We start from the raw sequence: 15,836 nt of genomic DNA, 5'->3' as shown, positions 1-15,836 counted from the left end.
AGTAGGCTGTCGCCTTTTAAGTTCGATCATTCAAACTGTTGATCTTTACACCTGAACCGATAAATTCCTTATTATTTCAAGTTGCGATGTATAGCACTCTATTTTTAAATAAATTGATTATAAGTAATTTTTTTTAGAATATTAATTAATTAAGGAAAGGATCTCATAAACACTTTTTCGTTCAGAATTTTTAAATATCCGGTTTTAGAAACAATTTTGAAAGCATGTTCAGAAATAGATCATTTGTACAGATTAGTCTAATTCATCTTGATGCTATATAATCCGATTCTAAATAGGTAGTTTGTTTTTAGACCACGAATGACGATAATGTAATCTCTATTATACAATTATTCGTGATTTTCTATAAAAATTATTCGTAAAGAAAGATGCATGTTATTTCATTATTCTTTGAATAATAAATTCTTAATATCTGAAACAGTTGACGAAAAATAATTTAACTACTTTTTTACTGTTTACTGTACATTTTTTACTGTTCATTATTTAACTGAGATGTTGACAGTATTTAAAAAATATATGTGACATCATCATTTTAGAAGAAAAATGCTCAAAAATTCTATTTTATTTTATTTTTGTGTATTGATGTTGTATTAATTTTCAACAATAAAGTAAATGTAAGTAATTTTATCTTAAATATTACTGTCGGGTGTAATATCATTGTTTTTAAAAAGTTTTTATACAAATGTTATAGAATGTAAATCTGCTGAAGAGGGGCCTTCAGGTCCGAAACACACAGAAAGAGAGTACAAATGAAAGTAAAGATATTTTGTTTTGACTTTTAACTAAGATTTCCTCTCATTGCTAATCAGAAACATTACCATTACAATAAGTCCTATTAATAAACAAAGTTCAAGTAGACAATATATACACAGAAATGTAAAAAGTAAGGACAAAGAAATAGAAAGAATCTATTTTAATTCATTTTAAAAAATCAAGTAAGGTGCAAACAGGTTATAAAAAACTTGTTCTCTTTGATATTAATTATGTACTGTATTTTGACGTCAAGCAATAAAATGTAGGCTATTTAGATACAACACATTATTCTTATAGTTTTTATCCTTTTCGATTAATTATTTTTATTAAAGCAATCTCCTTAATGCGAATATATTTTGGGAATAGATCCAAATTATAATTTATGACAAATCGGTGGTTAATACTTGAGAATAGATATGATATTAATTGAAACTGTTTATTTGCATTATTTTTCTTCTTGGATGAAACGAGTAAATTTTTTATTGTAGAGGATATTTACAGGTACAGCCTAGATCTCTTTGTCTATAAGTGTGTACGACTGTTTAAGTATAGTCGATAGTAATGAAAATATAAAACAATAAAAATTTAAAATTTATGGACACACACTTTCTAAATAAGCTAATATATATACTGTATGTTTTAAAGATTATACTGTATATATATAACTTATATATTAGATATTTAGTTATATTGGTGTCAGTTAAGGAACTATCAGCAATTTAATATGTAAAGCAGATCAAACAAAATTTCAATAGCTTCACTTTCGTGAAAAAAAAAATCATAGATATTGATTGTAATATATTTATATCGATGATAAAATAACTAAAACAATTTACGATTTTAAGGCTATTCACTAATACTTTATGTAATTTCAGAATTTCATATAAGGAAGTATTCGGAGAAAATTTGAATCCAGTGCAATCAGTAGAAGATAAAAATGGAAGTACAGAATGAATAGAATTGAATGGCTATCCACTACGAAAGCAATGATAAAGTCGTTTTGTTCTTTATTTATTCGCGTTTATTTTATATTAAACATCAAGTTTTTTCGGATTTTTTTTAAATAAATAAGTAAGTATTAAAACTTTTTTAATAAAATGCTGTAGAAAAATGTTTTAAGTTTTCATTTATATTTATTTTAGGTATAAGAAACTACATCCTAAGTCTATATACAGTATTTGTTGTAGACTTAGGATGTTATACATGGCGAAGATTTTATTTTTTGATAAAATTCAAATTATTAAATTAAAAATTAATTATGTTTAATTTTGTGGAAATTACATTTAGAAATTTATTTTTAAGTATTTGCAGAACTAAATTATAACGTATTAATATGAGTATGTAGGCATAAATAATTAGTTACGGTATTTTAAAAAGATATTTTTAGTTAATTCATTTTTAACGAAATTATAAGTAAATACATAAAATTAAATTATAACAAAAAGATGTATTTTAAAACGATACAAATTTAATTTACATTAAAAAAAAACTTTTTTCTGCAGATAATTACTTTAAGTAAGATTTTTTAATGAATTAAATTATTTTTATATGATTTATATAAATGTAATTTACTGCTTTATTCAATAATTATATTTATTATTTTAAATTTAAAATAAATAGTTAGGCACGAATGCTCGATAAGGAAGAAGGAATATAATTAAAGGTTCGACAAATGAAATGGCATACAAATAAAGGAAGTAATATATGTTGTAAATTATTATGTATAACCTAAAATATATTATTAAAAATAATATACGATATGACTTGAAGTAGTATCATTACTGATGTAAGACTTACTCTATTGATAACTGTAACGCTAGTTTAATTTTCAAACATTAATGTACTCGTGTTTCGTACTTCGAAGAATTAACGACATCATTAAGAAAAAAATTAAATTAGAATGTACTTTGAAATTTTCACAGGTTAAAGCAGATTTGTTAACGAGTGGGAGTGACGACTAACAATACACTCTGCGAGTTGTCAAAGGATAAATCATAATTAAAATCGACATTATAAATCGGAGCAGTAAATTTTCCGAATCCACGATTTAAAAGTAGTAACATGTCTGAAATAATCTTTCGGACGATATAAATAGGTTATTTATTTCATTTATGTAAGTTGCTAACATGCGAAATAATAATCATTCACGAAATTTATTATAAAGTGATAAATACTCGAGTCCTAAAATGTCCAGTTTATCTTTTGTTTATTAAGAGCTATAGTAGTTTGATGATTTTTATATTTAACACTGAAAAATTTAATTGCAATTATATTAAACCTATCTTTAATCGTTATATTAATAATTTGCTGTATTATTAATGATATTTTTAGAAAGAGTTTGTTAACAGTTTTCCTTTTTATGTTCGACACAATCATCAAAATCGCTTAAAATTTTCGACTTGGAAATGACATACTTTGTCATATCGATTTAATCGGGATGGGGCTAGAAGATTTGACATAAAATTTTGAAAAAGTTAGAAAAAATTCAATTATAATTTAAAGTACTTTTTATAAATTTTCAAATTATTTTCACTGAAAAAATAATCATACGCTATTTGAAATTCTTTTCAATTAATGGTTGTGACAATTTTAAAAAGATCTCTTGATCCAAAGAAGATATAACAAAATTCTGAAATATATAAATATGCTATATTATCTTCGTTGTAAAGCAATCTACAAAAATTCAAATTTATTAATTGTAGAATTTTTGTGAAATTTTCATATTTAAAGTTGAAAACCAAATTCTAGAATTTTTACAGCTTATTTACAATATAAAATGAGTCTGTTGCATGAAATGAGGCGATAGACCTATTTTGAAGATGCATATTCGAATTACTTTTTTAAAGTAATTATTTAAATTTATTTAGCATAAGAACGACGGCACAAAATGTAAATTTATATCTTATGAAAAAGTATCAAAATTGAAAATGAATTAGACTAGATTGTTTCGCGAGATTGTATTACACATTAAGATGCATTAGAAGATAGCCTGACTGGCAAATTGTTATCTAGAGTAAAGAATAAGGAACTCGCTGCCTATGAAAGTATTGAAGATAGAAAGACTATAGAGAATTCGTTTACTAGCTATTATTCTGCTGAAAAATACTAAAAAAAATAATTATTAAGATGTCTCCTTTTGTAATCAAATGAAACAAAATCTATAAATTCAGATACAAGGTTTCCAGAATACATAAAAATTACTTTATAAATGTTCGAGAGATATGAGAATAGAGAGAGACAAACTATTACAATATAAAAGTTATCATAAGGCACGACTTTAAATTTTTAACGTTAACTAAAAGAAATAAAATTACCAATTTAATTTAGCTTCTGAAATAAACTCTTTAATTTAGAATGGTACAATGAATAATTTCGTTATTCTTTCTTTTTAATCAAAATATTAAAAATGCACAAGTGACTTTGGAAAAGTTGGAAAATGTCAGAAAATTTAAATAACGCGTCGAAATTAAATTAAAATATAAAATTCTACAATTCGTAGACTTCTTACTTTTGTGATAATGCGAATACAAACATCTTAAATTACAAGAATTAAAGAGTTTGAACGGATTGTCATTATACAGCGTTTCGGGTGTTGGTTTTTATTTTTACTACTGTTTAAATATAGAACAGATAAAAGTGCTCTGAGGTAGTAATTTTCTATTAATCTAAAATATTATTATACTATTTATACGAAAAATCGCAAAATATTTTCGTAGAAAGCAGAATAATATTTATGTCATAAGTAGAAAAATTAAAATCAATAATTAAATTTTTAAATAAATGAAATTATTTCTAATTACCTAGATTATTAGAAGGATCGGTGAAGGAAATTATAAGATATTCCGTGCAAAAACATCTAGAATATGATTTTATCATTCTACTTCTTATAGCTCATATTTACAGTTTTTACTATTGTCTAAAGATTCTCAAAATATCATAAGTAGAGATCGTTATGTTCTTTTACAATATAAGTCCAACTTCACAAACAATACGTACGAAACCTTTCGAAATTTCACAATGAAAATACATCAATGAAAAATGTAACAAAAGAAGCACTCGTTAAGATAAAAATTTAAACAGTTCATATAATTGGAAAAAAATATCTTTAAATTATAAAAATATTTATAAACGAAAATAATAGAAACGGTTAAAATAAACTTGCCGGATGTCTTAATCAATAATTGCAAAAAATAAATGCGATAAAAGAAAAAAAGCAGATAATGAAGTTTAATATTTCATGAATAATGAGACTTACGTAAGATTTTTTTTCTTAAAATAACTAACCGTGGCTTATTTATATCCTTTAGAATTATGAAGAAGTTAAATATAGGAAAAGAAAGAAATTTAACTTGTAAGATATAATTTTTAAACTAAATTATCATATCAGGTTACAAGGAGCATCATGCATTCTTATGGTCAAGGTCAATATAATAAAGCATAACAATAATACAAAATTTATATTATAAAGTTTTAATAAAGTTATAATGAGTAACGAATAAGAGAAATGTAGAATTTGTCCAACGAGTGAATATATACTAAGATTGGCGTGATTAATATGAAATTTATTTATCTTATTCTAGTAAATGATATCTTAACGTGTTATAATTAATCATAAACTCAAAAAAATTTGACTGAATTTCCACGAGTAAATAAAAACAATACGAAAACTTTATGTTACAAAATTTATATACATTTTGGCACGATTGGACATACATAATGATGATAAAAATAAAACTTAGAACGTAAAAATAGTTTTTCCTACAGAACAATATCATATCTTGAAAAAGAACAAATTCCTGCAATTGTGTTTGTTCTCTTTTGTTGTATTTTATGAGAATAATCTTGTTTAAAATACATAATTTTCCTCATCAAGTTTGCTACGAAAAAATCATAAGAAAGCTTTGTGCAAAGAGTTCAAGGGCAAGATAAGGTTAACGTTGAATATTATTTTCATCATAAACGTGCATCAATAACAGTTATCTAGCGCTATCAACATTAGTTTAATTACATCATAATACATATTAATAGGATTTTTGCACAAAAACCGTAATTAGTTAGTTATAAATACATAATACTATCCGTAGTATTATACGTATTTTATCTGTAAGTTTACCTAACTTCTATGCTGCCTGCGTTATTCCGGCGCATATAAAATACAGGAGAGAGCAATAAAGGAGTCAATATGTTTAAATGTTATTGTACGAATTATAATAACTTACATATAATCCAGTAGAAAGTGGTTTTAATTAAATATAATTAACGGGTTATATTTAATTATTTTGTTTTTCATACTGAAGTCGGAATAGTTATGCGTAAAAATGCTAAAGATAACGTTAGATATTTCTTTTGAATTGTAATTACAAAATTGTTAAGCATTTTATGGGTGAACTGATTAATAGTTCTAAGTTATTCTGCTGACATTTTCAAAAAGAAAAAAGAAAAAAATGAATGATTTAAATGTAGTATAATAATGTCAAGCAACAAATGTTAATTCTCAAAAAATAATCGTTTTATAAAAATGATAAATAATGGTAATAATCGATTTTACTAATGTATAAGTTAAATACTTAAAAATTTAAAAATAAAAAAAACATTGTTTTCTAGCTGAAAATTAATTTGATGATATTTGTCCTATTATAAATGATATAACAAAATATTTTATTTATCTCGTAATTAATTATGAAATTATTTTACTTTATAACTTAAGGAATACAAATAAAATTAAAACTCGTAACTCAATTTTATAATAATAATTTTAGAAATTTTTTCTTCGAGAATTGTATAGTTTTGCTAATTATTTTTGAAGAAACGTAAAATTTCGTAATTTTAGAAGCATTTTAGCTTTATTAATTAGTTATGCTTCATAAACCAACACTTTGTAAAGCTCAAGAAGGGAGATTAAAAAGCATTTTGTGATTTTTCCATTGTGAAATACTTGTCATCACGTCTTAAAAATTTCCGAATTGTTGAAAACTGTAACAATTATTAATAGAAAGAACAATACTTGCGAAATTTATTTAAAACAATAATTTTAAATACATTTCGCAAGTATTGTTCTATATATTTTACACAAACTTAACATGGTTAATTACATTATTAATAAATGTTATTTAATAACTGTATATTGGAAAATAAAATTTCCTTCCCGTAAAAATGTACTGTACGTTTATAAACAAATAAAAAAATATTCTAATTTATAAACTTATCCAAACTTAAGGTACTGTACAAGAGATTTGTTGTAATATAATAATTATTTTTATTAATTTAAAATATAAAGTAAATATATCAAATATAATACCAACTTTATATCCAATATCCATCTTTAATTCAAATGAATTAATAATCAATTTGTCAAAAAATAAAAGTATTCAACTGTCTAGTACATATGAAAAATATATGGAAATAAATCCGAACACTACATATTACTATTGAAATTAATCATTATTTTATGTTAAATAATATTAATGATAAATGATCTTCCACTCACAGAATATTTCCAGTTATTATACTTTAATTTTCATTGTTTAATTCTTTAGCATTTCATACGCTTTCAATTAAGAAAATAAATTTGTTAAATATATAATCATCAAATTCCCTTTGTATATTTTTGTAATATAGTTAAAAATAAAAGATAAAATAGCTACCATTTGTTGCAAGTTTGAGTAAACATTTATCAAATAACACATAAGATATTGTAACGATAGCATTGATACTATGCCATCGAGTTCCTTTTATATAAGTTAGTATAAATTGTAAAGATCGAATAGTGAATATTTAATTACGTTTAATAGAAATCAAGTTGTACTAAAACATTTCTGAATAAACATCAACTTTAATTAATAATTATTTACAATGAGCAATTTGTATAAAGTATATACAGCTTTATTTTATTAAAATTTTAAAAATGTTTCTGATTAATATAACTCTTCTATTTAAAAACCACGAATAATTTTTATATTTAAGTCCGATTTATTTTTAATGTTACGTAATCCTTATTCAATTCGAGTGTGTAAATAATTAAGGTCGAAAACTGTGTCAAAAGAAAAAAGCTTATTCTTAATTATATTATCACAGAATATTTACATTGATGCTTCACATCTACAAAAATATACTTAAGTTAAAACAATTTTAATAGGTAGAGTTTCATTATTAATAACCGGTTTATTATTTGAATTTTAAATTTGTAGATTGATAACCGTTTAACTTAAAACAATCCTGTAACATTTGATTCTAACGTGGAATCTACGTCTTCTAATATTAATGTAAGAAGACTCATAATTGTTCTCGTTACTTATTTAATATAAAATTTCGTTTGTGTATATCTAATAATCAATACTCGAATTCAAAATGTAGTCTTTATTGCTTCTATTATTTATATTTTATTTTAAGAAAATCGAAAATGTTACAATTGAAATGCAATATTCAATATCCTTCTCTCGGACAAATACAAACTAAGAATACTTTTTCATCGCGGATTTTATTTTATTGAAGATCATAAATTACTCGTAAACCGGTTATCGAACTTATACATTTCGACGAAGTATTCAAAAATTGTAAAATAAACACATTTTCTTCTTAATTTTTCACATTATGACAATACACATCGTCGCATTAACCTTATTTAGCTTATTTATTAAGTAATTAAAATGGTAATCAAAAAATCGGTACCTTTATCAAGGATTTAAAGTTATTTTCGATTAAAAAACTGAACTAACTATTAAATAATAATAAGAAGAAACTTGTTTAAAAGTAAATTTATTAATTTGTTAATAAATAAATAAATTTATAGTTTAAAACTATGTATATGATACTTATCAGATTATGATTAGTTATAAAAATATGGCATTAAAACTTATAATTAATTATATTTTTTAAATATATCTCTTATACTAGTTTATTTTATGTAAAAATATCCCTTTTTGTTTAAAATTCTACTAAGATTTAATGTATCATTATTAAAAACAAACGTAAAAAAAATGCAAATTGAATAAACTATTTGAAGACGAATGGAATTGCATCGAACAGGATTAAGTTAAAGCCGGATTCGGGACGCTTATTAAAAGGGAAAAAGTAACGAAAGATGCGTTTTAAATGACGATCAATAAACGTACGAAAAAAAATGAAACTTTGCAAATAAAAAGTTTCGTGTAGCTTTAAATTAGGATGAAAGCGAAAAGAAAATGCGTATCCGAAGTTCAAATAAGTAGTAATGTCTTCGGAAAGGCCCTAAAGGCAATTTAACTTCTACTTTAGTCCGCGAATTAATCTAGATCCATTAAATGTCATCATCCGGTCCACGATAAGTATATATACACGTAAATATTTAAAGCAAACCTATACTTGTATAATCTACGAATCAAGGATAAAACGTTAGTTTTATCCTTGATTCGTAGATTATACAAGTATAGGTTTGCTTTAAATATCCTCGATTAACAGTCTATAATAATCCATAATTTATAAACGACCTGCCAATACTTTTCGGGCCTCTTTCCATGTTAATAAATACATATTTCTACTTAGAGAAAAAGACCAGATTAATTTATGTTCTAGATAAAAAGAAATCTACTCTTTTATACGGAGAAACTTTGTAACCGAAGATTAAACCATGAAATATTTATCGCTTGGTGACAATCTTCCCGAACGAATCCGAGAAATTTATAAGCGTTATTGAAAAAGATCGTCTCGCAGTTTCCAAACGTTAATATATCGAACTTATTTATAATTCGATAACGAAACGAAACGATTCTTTCAAAAATTTAGATTTAAGTCAAACCCTCGATGAGGTCATAGGTAAAAAAAATACGTCGGAGAATACCATTTCTCCGTTAATTTGGCGCTTATGTTTTTTAACGGACGACTATAAAGAAGAGAAACATACGTTGGATTGACGATGCAAAGGATAGAGGCGCATTAACTTCATAATTGAATGAATAAAGATAAGAAACGCCATTAAACGAACAAGGTCCCTCTAATGTGAAAATCTGTGAAGAAAACTTAGTACGAAGCTAGATACATGGATAAAATATTTACAGGCAAGCAAAAAATAATAATAATTGTGTTATTTGACACGTTTAAAAATCACAATTTAGTCTATATTAACGCAAAACTTTCTGGTAAAGTTTCTAACTTTAAGCACTCGAGTAATTAATAAAAAAAATTACCTAATTAAATAAAATTCGAATGTTACTATATTCGAAGAGTAAACTTCTCGATTATATTGTCTTAAAACGATTTAAATCAAAACTTTTCCACGTGGAAGAACTTGGAATATATAATCGACTAGTCACGTGATATCTGTTACATCATAAAACGTAGTCCGTTAGCCTAATGAGTTAAAATTAAAGTATTTTAAAATAATTAATTTTCTCTTTTAGTATATCACAAGAGCCTAGAAAAGTTCCAGAGTTATTTTAAACAAACTTATTTAAGTTATAATTTGTCCATATTGCAATTTATAATCACCGGACGACGCGGATCAAACAATGCTTTGGTTTAATTAAATGCTCCGAAAATAATTTTAAAGAAGTTATTTATAGTAAGCTTAATAAAATTCGAATTAATTATAAAAGAAATTCGAGATTTTCAATACGTCATAATTATGGTGAAAATAAGTTTATATACATCGCGCGGATAATTAATACGCACTTAAATTACTTTATTTTTTATATATATATATATTTTTTTATAATTCCGAAATTCCCGAGAAAAGAAGAAAAAAGAGACGTAAAAACGGAGAAAAGAAAGGCATTGGGCAAAAAATAAAGTTAAATTAGCATAAAATACGGCTTATTATACGTAGTTAGTTATGAGTAAAGACAATATGGCTAAGGCGAAGGAAGACAAACTTCTCGAAATTGACATTAAAAAAAACGCGACTGGAGCGAAGTGTTATAGAATTTTCTCGCAGTCGTAAAGTGTTAACATTTAATCGTTCGAGTCGAATTTGGACGCCAGCAAAGTGTAGGTAAAATAAAAATGAAGTTTCGGAAAAAGAAATTTTAAATTTGATAACCTTAAGTGTAGGGAATAGCACGAGCGAGTGCAAATCGAGCGGCTTGTATAGAGAGTATAGGGTAGACGGACGTTTCGCCTAATAATTATTAAGTTGGGAAGGAAAAAATATGTAAAGACGGCGATATTTTGGCGTAATTACACCGACTCGACCGTTCGAACCAATTTATAAGGATGGTAAATAAATATTAGACTACGCAACGGGACTAGCTAAGCGAGCGTTACACTCAATCCCATGCTATACGGTGTCGAGACTTAACCGACTTTAACGGCTTAAATGTGGCAAAAAAACTCGTTTTGAGTGTTCCGATCGAAGTCGGAGACATATACAGATAATTTGGAAATTTCTTAGAATATTTTGATTGATAATAAAGTTTTAAAACATTCCAATTTACTTGTACATAAACCAGAACAACATGGCGGAATCGGGCGATGTCTGTGTTTCCCACCTGAAATTTCCCGCCTCGATTCTGTCGGTCGCTCGCTCGCAGCTCGTCAACGAATGTCTCGGACGATAGAAGAGATATGAAATTTTATATTCCCGGGGTGGATACGAACCCGTAAGCGAAAATATACGGTTACCGAGGCGGGAAACACAATCTATGTGGAAATCGATGGCACGCGGACGTACTTGGACGGCCAAATGAAAGCTACAGAAGCCGGGTAGCGGCACGTGCTTGGGTGGACAGTTAATATAACATCTCTAGAGTTAATATCGAAAGTTTGATAAGGTTTGGAGTCGGTTGACACGGTCAAAGAAGGCAGAACTTTACACCAAGAAACACAATTTGACTCCGGTCGGCTCGCTTCTAGCCACGCGGCAGAGGAGGATTGTTTGTAGCTCTCTCGGAAGTCCGCCTCGCGTCTATAAGTAGAGGCGGGAGTCGGCTGGGCGTGTGCAGTCGAGTTGGTCGGTCGACTCGTCAACTTCGTCTCGTGCAGCGTCAACAGTTGGAAAGTTGTCGAAAATGTCGGATGCGGCCGCCGCCACTCCTCAGAAGAAGGGAAAGGCCACCAAAAAGAAAAAGGTGCCGTCGACTCATCCAAAATACCTGGAGATGGCCGTGTCGGCCATCGGAGCTCTCCAAGAGAGGAACGGTTCGTCTCGGCAGGCCATCCACAAATACATCATGGGCAAGTACAACGTGGGAAAGGACCCGAAAGTAGTCAATACTCACTTAAAAATGGCTCTGAAGAGAGGCGTGTCTACCGGAGTTTTAAAACACGTGAAGGGACAGGGTGCGTCCGGATCGTTCCGGCTGTCGGTGGAGAAGAAGGCGGCAGCCGAAAAAGCCAAAACCACGGTTTCCAAGCCGAAATCGAAACCTAAAGCGCCCAAAGCCAAACCCAAAGCGCCTAAACCCTCCAAAAAAGTCTCGGCGAAAAAGCCGACTAAAGAGAAGCAGCCAAAACCCAAAGCGGTCAGCAAACCCGCGGCCAAAAAAGCCGTTAGCAAACCGAAAAAGAAGCAGAAACCGGCGGCTAAACCCAAACCAGCCAAGAAGGCAGCCAAAAAGCCCGCGTCGGCCAACAAAACGCCCAAAAAAAGTAAATCGAAGAAGAGCGCAAAGAAATGACGCTCCGGGACTTGTCTATCTGCAAAAATTGTGATATAATTACGTCGTCTGTGGACTCGGACTCTAGGACCATCTGTAAATATCGCCACGCATATGAAAAAACCCATCATTATATCATAACGACAGTTTGATTTCTCGTCCATGCCGTAAGTTTGTATATTTGTATTCTTTTTAATTTGTAGAACCATCTGGGAACCGCGAGCTTTCTTTTGAAAAGAAACCACCCAAGAACGTGCATGCTACTAACAAAAAGCTATGTGGTAAATCTTGTCTCCAAGATGGCCATCTAGAAATTTCGACTTTCTGTTCGATGGAAATGTATGCCGAAGCCAGCAGTTATGTAAAGTGGAATTGGATCATTAAATGAAAGTATTTGTTCTTGTTTGTGCCCACTTTTTCTCCTGCCGTTTCTCACCGGATGTGTTATACTCGTTCGTTTATCGACTGATTCTCGCTCGGATGTGCGCGATTCCTATCCCAAAGTATCCAACAAAGTTTTTCAAAGGCAGCTATCGCCATCTAGCGGCGCTCTACTGAACGATTTCCATTAAATTCTGCCCATTGTTTTCCTGTTACGTAATACTCTAATTATCCGAATGAGAACAATCGTAGATGCTTTTTAAAATACGTCGCTGACATTCTAAATTAATTAAATAAGTACTTGTTTTGGTTTTTAAAGAAGCGAATTCTCGAAAACAAAATTATTGTCGGGAAGGAATTACCGAATTCTCTAGAAATTTAAACAATTTCTAGTTTTATTTTTTGAAAAATAGATATAGAAAATAATACAGTAAAACAAAATCGTTCGATATTTAATTAAATTTTAATTTTCGAGCAAAAGATGGCGCCACTGAAATTTTATAAAATGCATGATGTCATAAAAGAAGCAGATTATACGAACTGTGTGATATAATATATCTAATTTAGTTGTGTTCATTATTCCACAGTTTTCAGTGTTCTAGTTTAGTTTTTTTTATTTTTTTTAATAGTTAAAGTAGAGATCTTCACCCTTCGCTCCCTTGTTCAAAATTTCGTGTCGATTCATCGATTTCCCGTGACGGAAAAACGTGTCGTGATTTTAAGCCAAGTATTTTATATATAGAGAGAATAGATTTTTTTTAAACATCAATTTTATATGAAATAGACTAACGTAAATCCTCAATTTACCGTCATCATTTGCAAGGCCGGCAAAATGAACAATCGACAATGTTCAAGAAGGGAAAAATTAATGAAAATAATAAGCCGAAGACAGTGAAGTCTTGTAAATGTACTTTAAATAAAGTTGATTATAAATAGTTCACACAAGGGTGCCAGCGCTAGAATTGCTCTACTGGCAACCGCTCTGGAAGCAGGAGCGGCAAAAATTGGTTTCGCCTCGGTTGCAAGTTACTATCAAGCAGGCATTTACCATTTGTTCACCTCTGAAATTGGCATTTCTTTTTCCACCTTTTAGGCACTAATAGGGCTTTTATTCCTTACTCATCGTGGGTTCGTGAAAACGGTGGCTGGCGTAGGACGAGGTCCGATATGTTCGGGACAAATATCTCATGAAAATTTCTGGATTCATGCCTACAGCGACGAGGTGAATAAAACCACCAGTGGCCAAGCGTTCCCAGTGCCCGACTGAACTCCCAGTGTTCCTGAACACTGGGAGTTCAGTCGTGAGTTCGCGCCTCGAATGGAGGGGCTGGCTACGTGGAGTTTTCCGGGATTTCTCCATCTGAATAGGGGCCAGTTACCCTTAAAAAGACCTCCCGGAAGGCATTCCGCTAGGTAGATCACCCAAGTAGTGCATTGCCATAACTTAAACACAAACAATAAAACCACCGAACACCGGTTATTGGTCTGATTCGCACCTGACCAACGGGTTGGCCAAGTGGATTTTCTTCACATGTCTCTATATAAGGACCAGTTTACTAGGAAGCATCTTACAAAAAATGCTTTTGGAGACATCCGTTGGCAGATCGCCCTGTGTTGTGTTGCCTTATTCCAAGAGGATTCGATCTTGGGTTCCCAGAGAGGAGATTGACGTCTTAATCGTTTCAACTAGAGTACCTCAGAGTAGCGACATACGAGTCATCGCCGCCATGTTCTGTCAACTGTCATCACGTGGTCTATGGGTTTACATTAAGAAATGGCAATTTTTTTTAGTTTAATAAAACATTTTATTCGTAAAAATGCTTTATTAAACTAAAAAATATCGTCATTTCTTAATGTAAACCTATAGACCACGTGATGACAGTTGACAGAACATGGCGGCGATGACTCGTATGTCGCTACTCTAGGTACTCTAGTTTCGACCATTCGGCCGAAATTGGCGCTAAATGGAGTGTGATACTAAATAAAAGTACTACAAACAATAAGAATTATATTGTAAGGAACTGAGTCCGAGCGTTATTTTTATTTTATTATTCTTTTTCCGTTTTATTATATTTTGTTTGGGGCTTATGTTTATTTAGGATGAAGGTTCCCCACCACTCTCTTGTTAGTAACGGAAAAAGAAGAGAAAACAACTCACGGAGAAATAAGCGCCGTAGGAAAAATCTTGCGCACTTGCGCTGCCCAGCGGAAGTAAACGGTCCGCAGAAAAAAAATGGAGGGGGGAGTCCCCACACTCACTAGTAAAGAAATACTTGATAAACCGTCTTAACATCCCAGAAAATTATGATAAATACTTTGTAAACGGTTCATAAGCTTTGTCGGAAACTTAAAGCTGCCAGAAAAGAAAATTAATGTTAGCAACTAAGTATGTAAATAAGGGGAGTAACTCAGCTGAAGTGTGACGTCACCACACAGTATAAAACCGGTACGTTAACCGAAGAAGAAGGAGGTGACTTTGAGAGCGAGGTGAATTTCCAGAGAGGTGATTTCCAAATCGAGGCGACTTTGAGAGCGAGGTGCATTCGAAAGCAAAGTATTTTCTGATAGAAGTCCAGATTGATAATTGGACGATCCAAGGTGTTAAAGAGGAGTTCGATTGACGATTTGACGATATCGAAAGGATTGAGGAAATAGTTTCTTTGTTTAGTGAGGTGACGGATTGACGTCTAATTAGTAAGAGATTTTGTTCATAGTTCCTAAGTATTTGATTTGTCGAATTTTCAAAGGGGAATTAATATTAAGTTAAGCTAAGTAGCTGAGTTTATTGTCGGGTTGACTTGTTGATTTTCGTTAATAAATTTTGTTTGGATTATTGACATTTGTACGTAGTACATTCTAGTTACTAATTAAATATATTTGAACTTTTTGATTTGACTTGATATTTATTGTTGTTATTACTAATTTTTTCGGTGCACGCTTAAAAGCCCAGGCCTGGCAAACTAATCTCAAATCTGCGTAAAGTACCCGTTAGGTTAACGGAAGTTTTACCGACCGCAGTTAGTGTCGGTTTCCTAATATACTAAAAATAGTACTTTTTACAATATCAATGAGATCTATATACAAATTTGAGTTTGGGGCTTAAAGGCAGATGATTTA

At 29.8% G+C, this 15,836-nt stretch overlaps 1 protein-coding gene across 1 annotated transcript; it reads left to right on the top strand.

Moving 5' to 3' along the window:
* Window positions 1–11,673: 11,673 nt before the first annotated feature.
* LOC136975070 (histone H1-delta-like) lies at window positions 11,674–12,737 on the top strand. The gene has a single exon (XM_067270065.1). The coding sequence runs from the start codon at window positions 11,751–11,753 to the stop codon at window positions 12,357–12,359; it is 609 nt and encodes a 202-aa protein (XP_067126166.1). The 5' UTR covers window positions 11,674–11,750; the 3' UTR covers window positions 12,360–12,737.
* Window positions 12,738–15,836: the final 3,099 nt, after the last annotated feature.

The sequence above is a fragment of the Centruroides vittatus genome, unplaced genomic scaffold (assembly GCF_030686945.1).
Source record: "Centruroides vittatus isolate TY-2023 unplaced genomic scaffold, ASM3068694v2 contig_364, whole genome shotgun sequence".
Lineage (NCBI taxonomy): Eukaryota > Metazoa > Arthropoda > Arachnida > Scorpiones > Buthidae > Centruroides > Centruroides vittatus.
The sequence above is the reverse complement of the archived record's forward strand: the minus strand, read 5'-3'. Positions and strand labels throughout refer to the sequence as shown.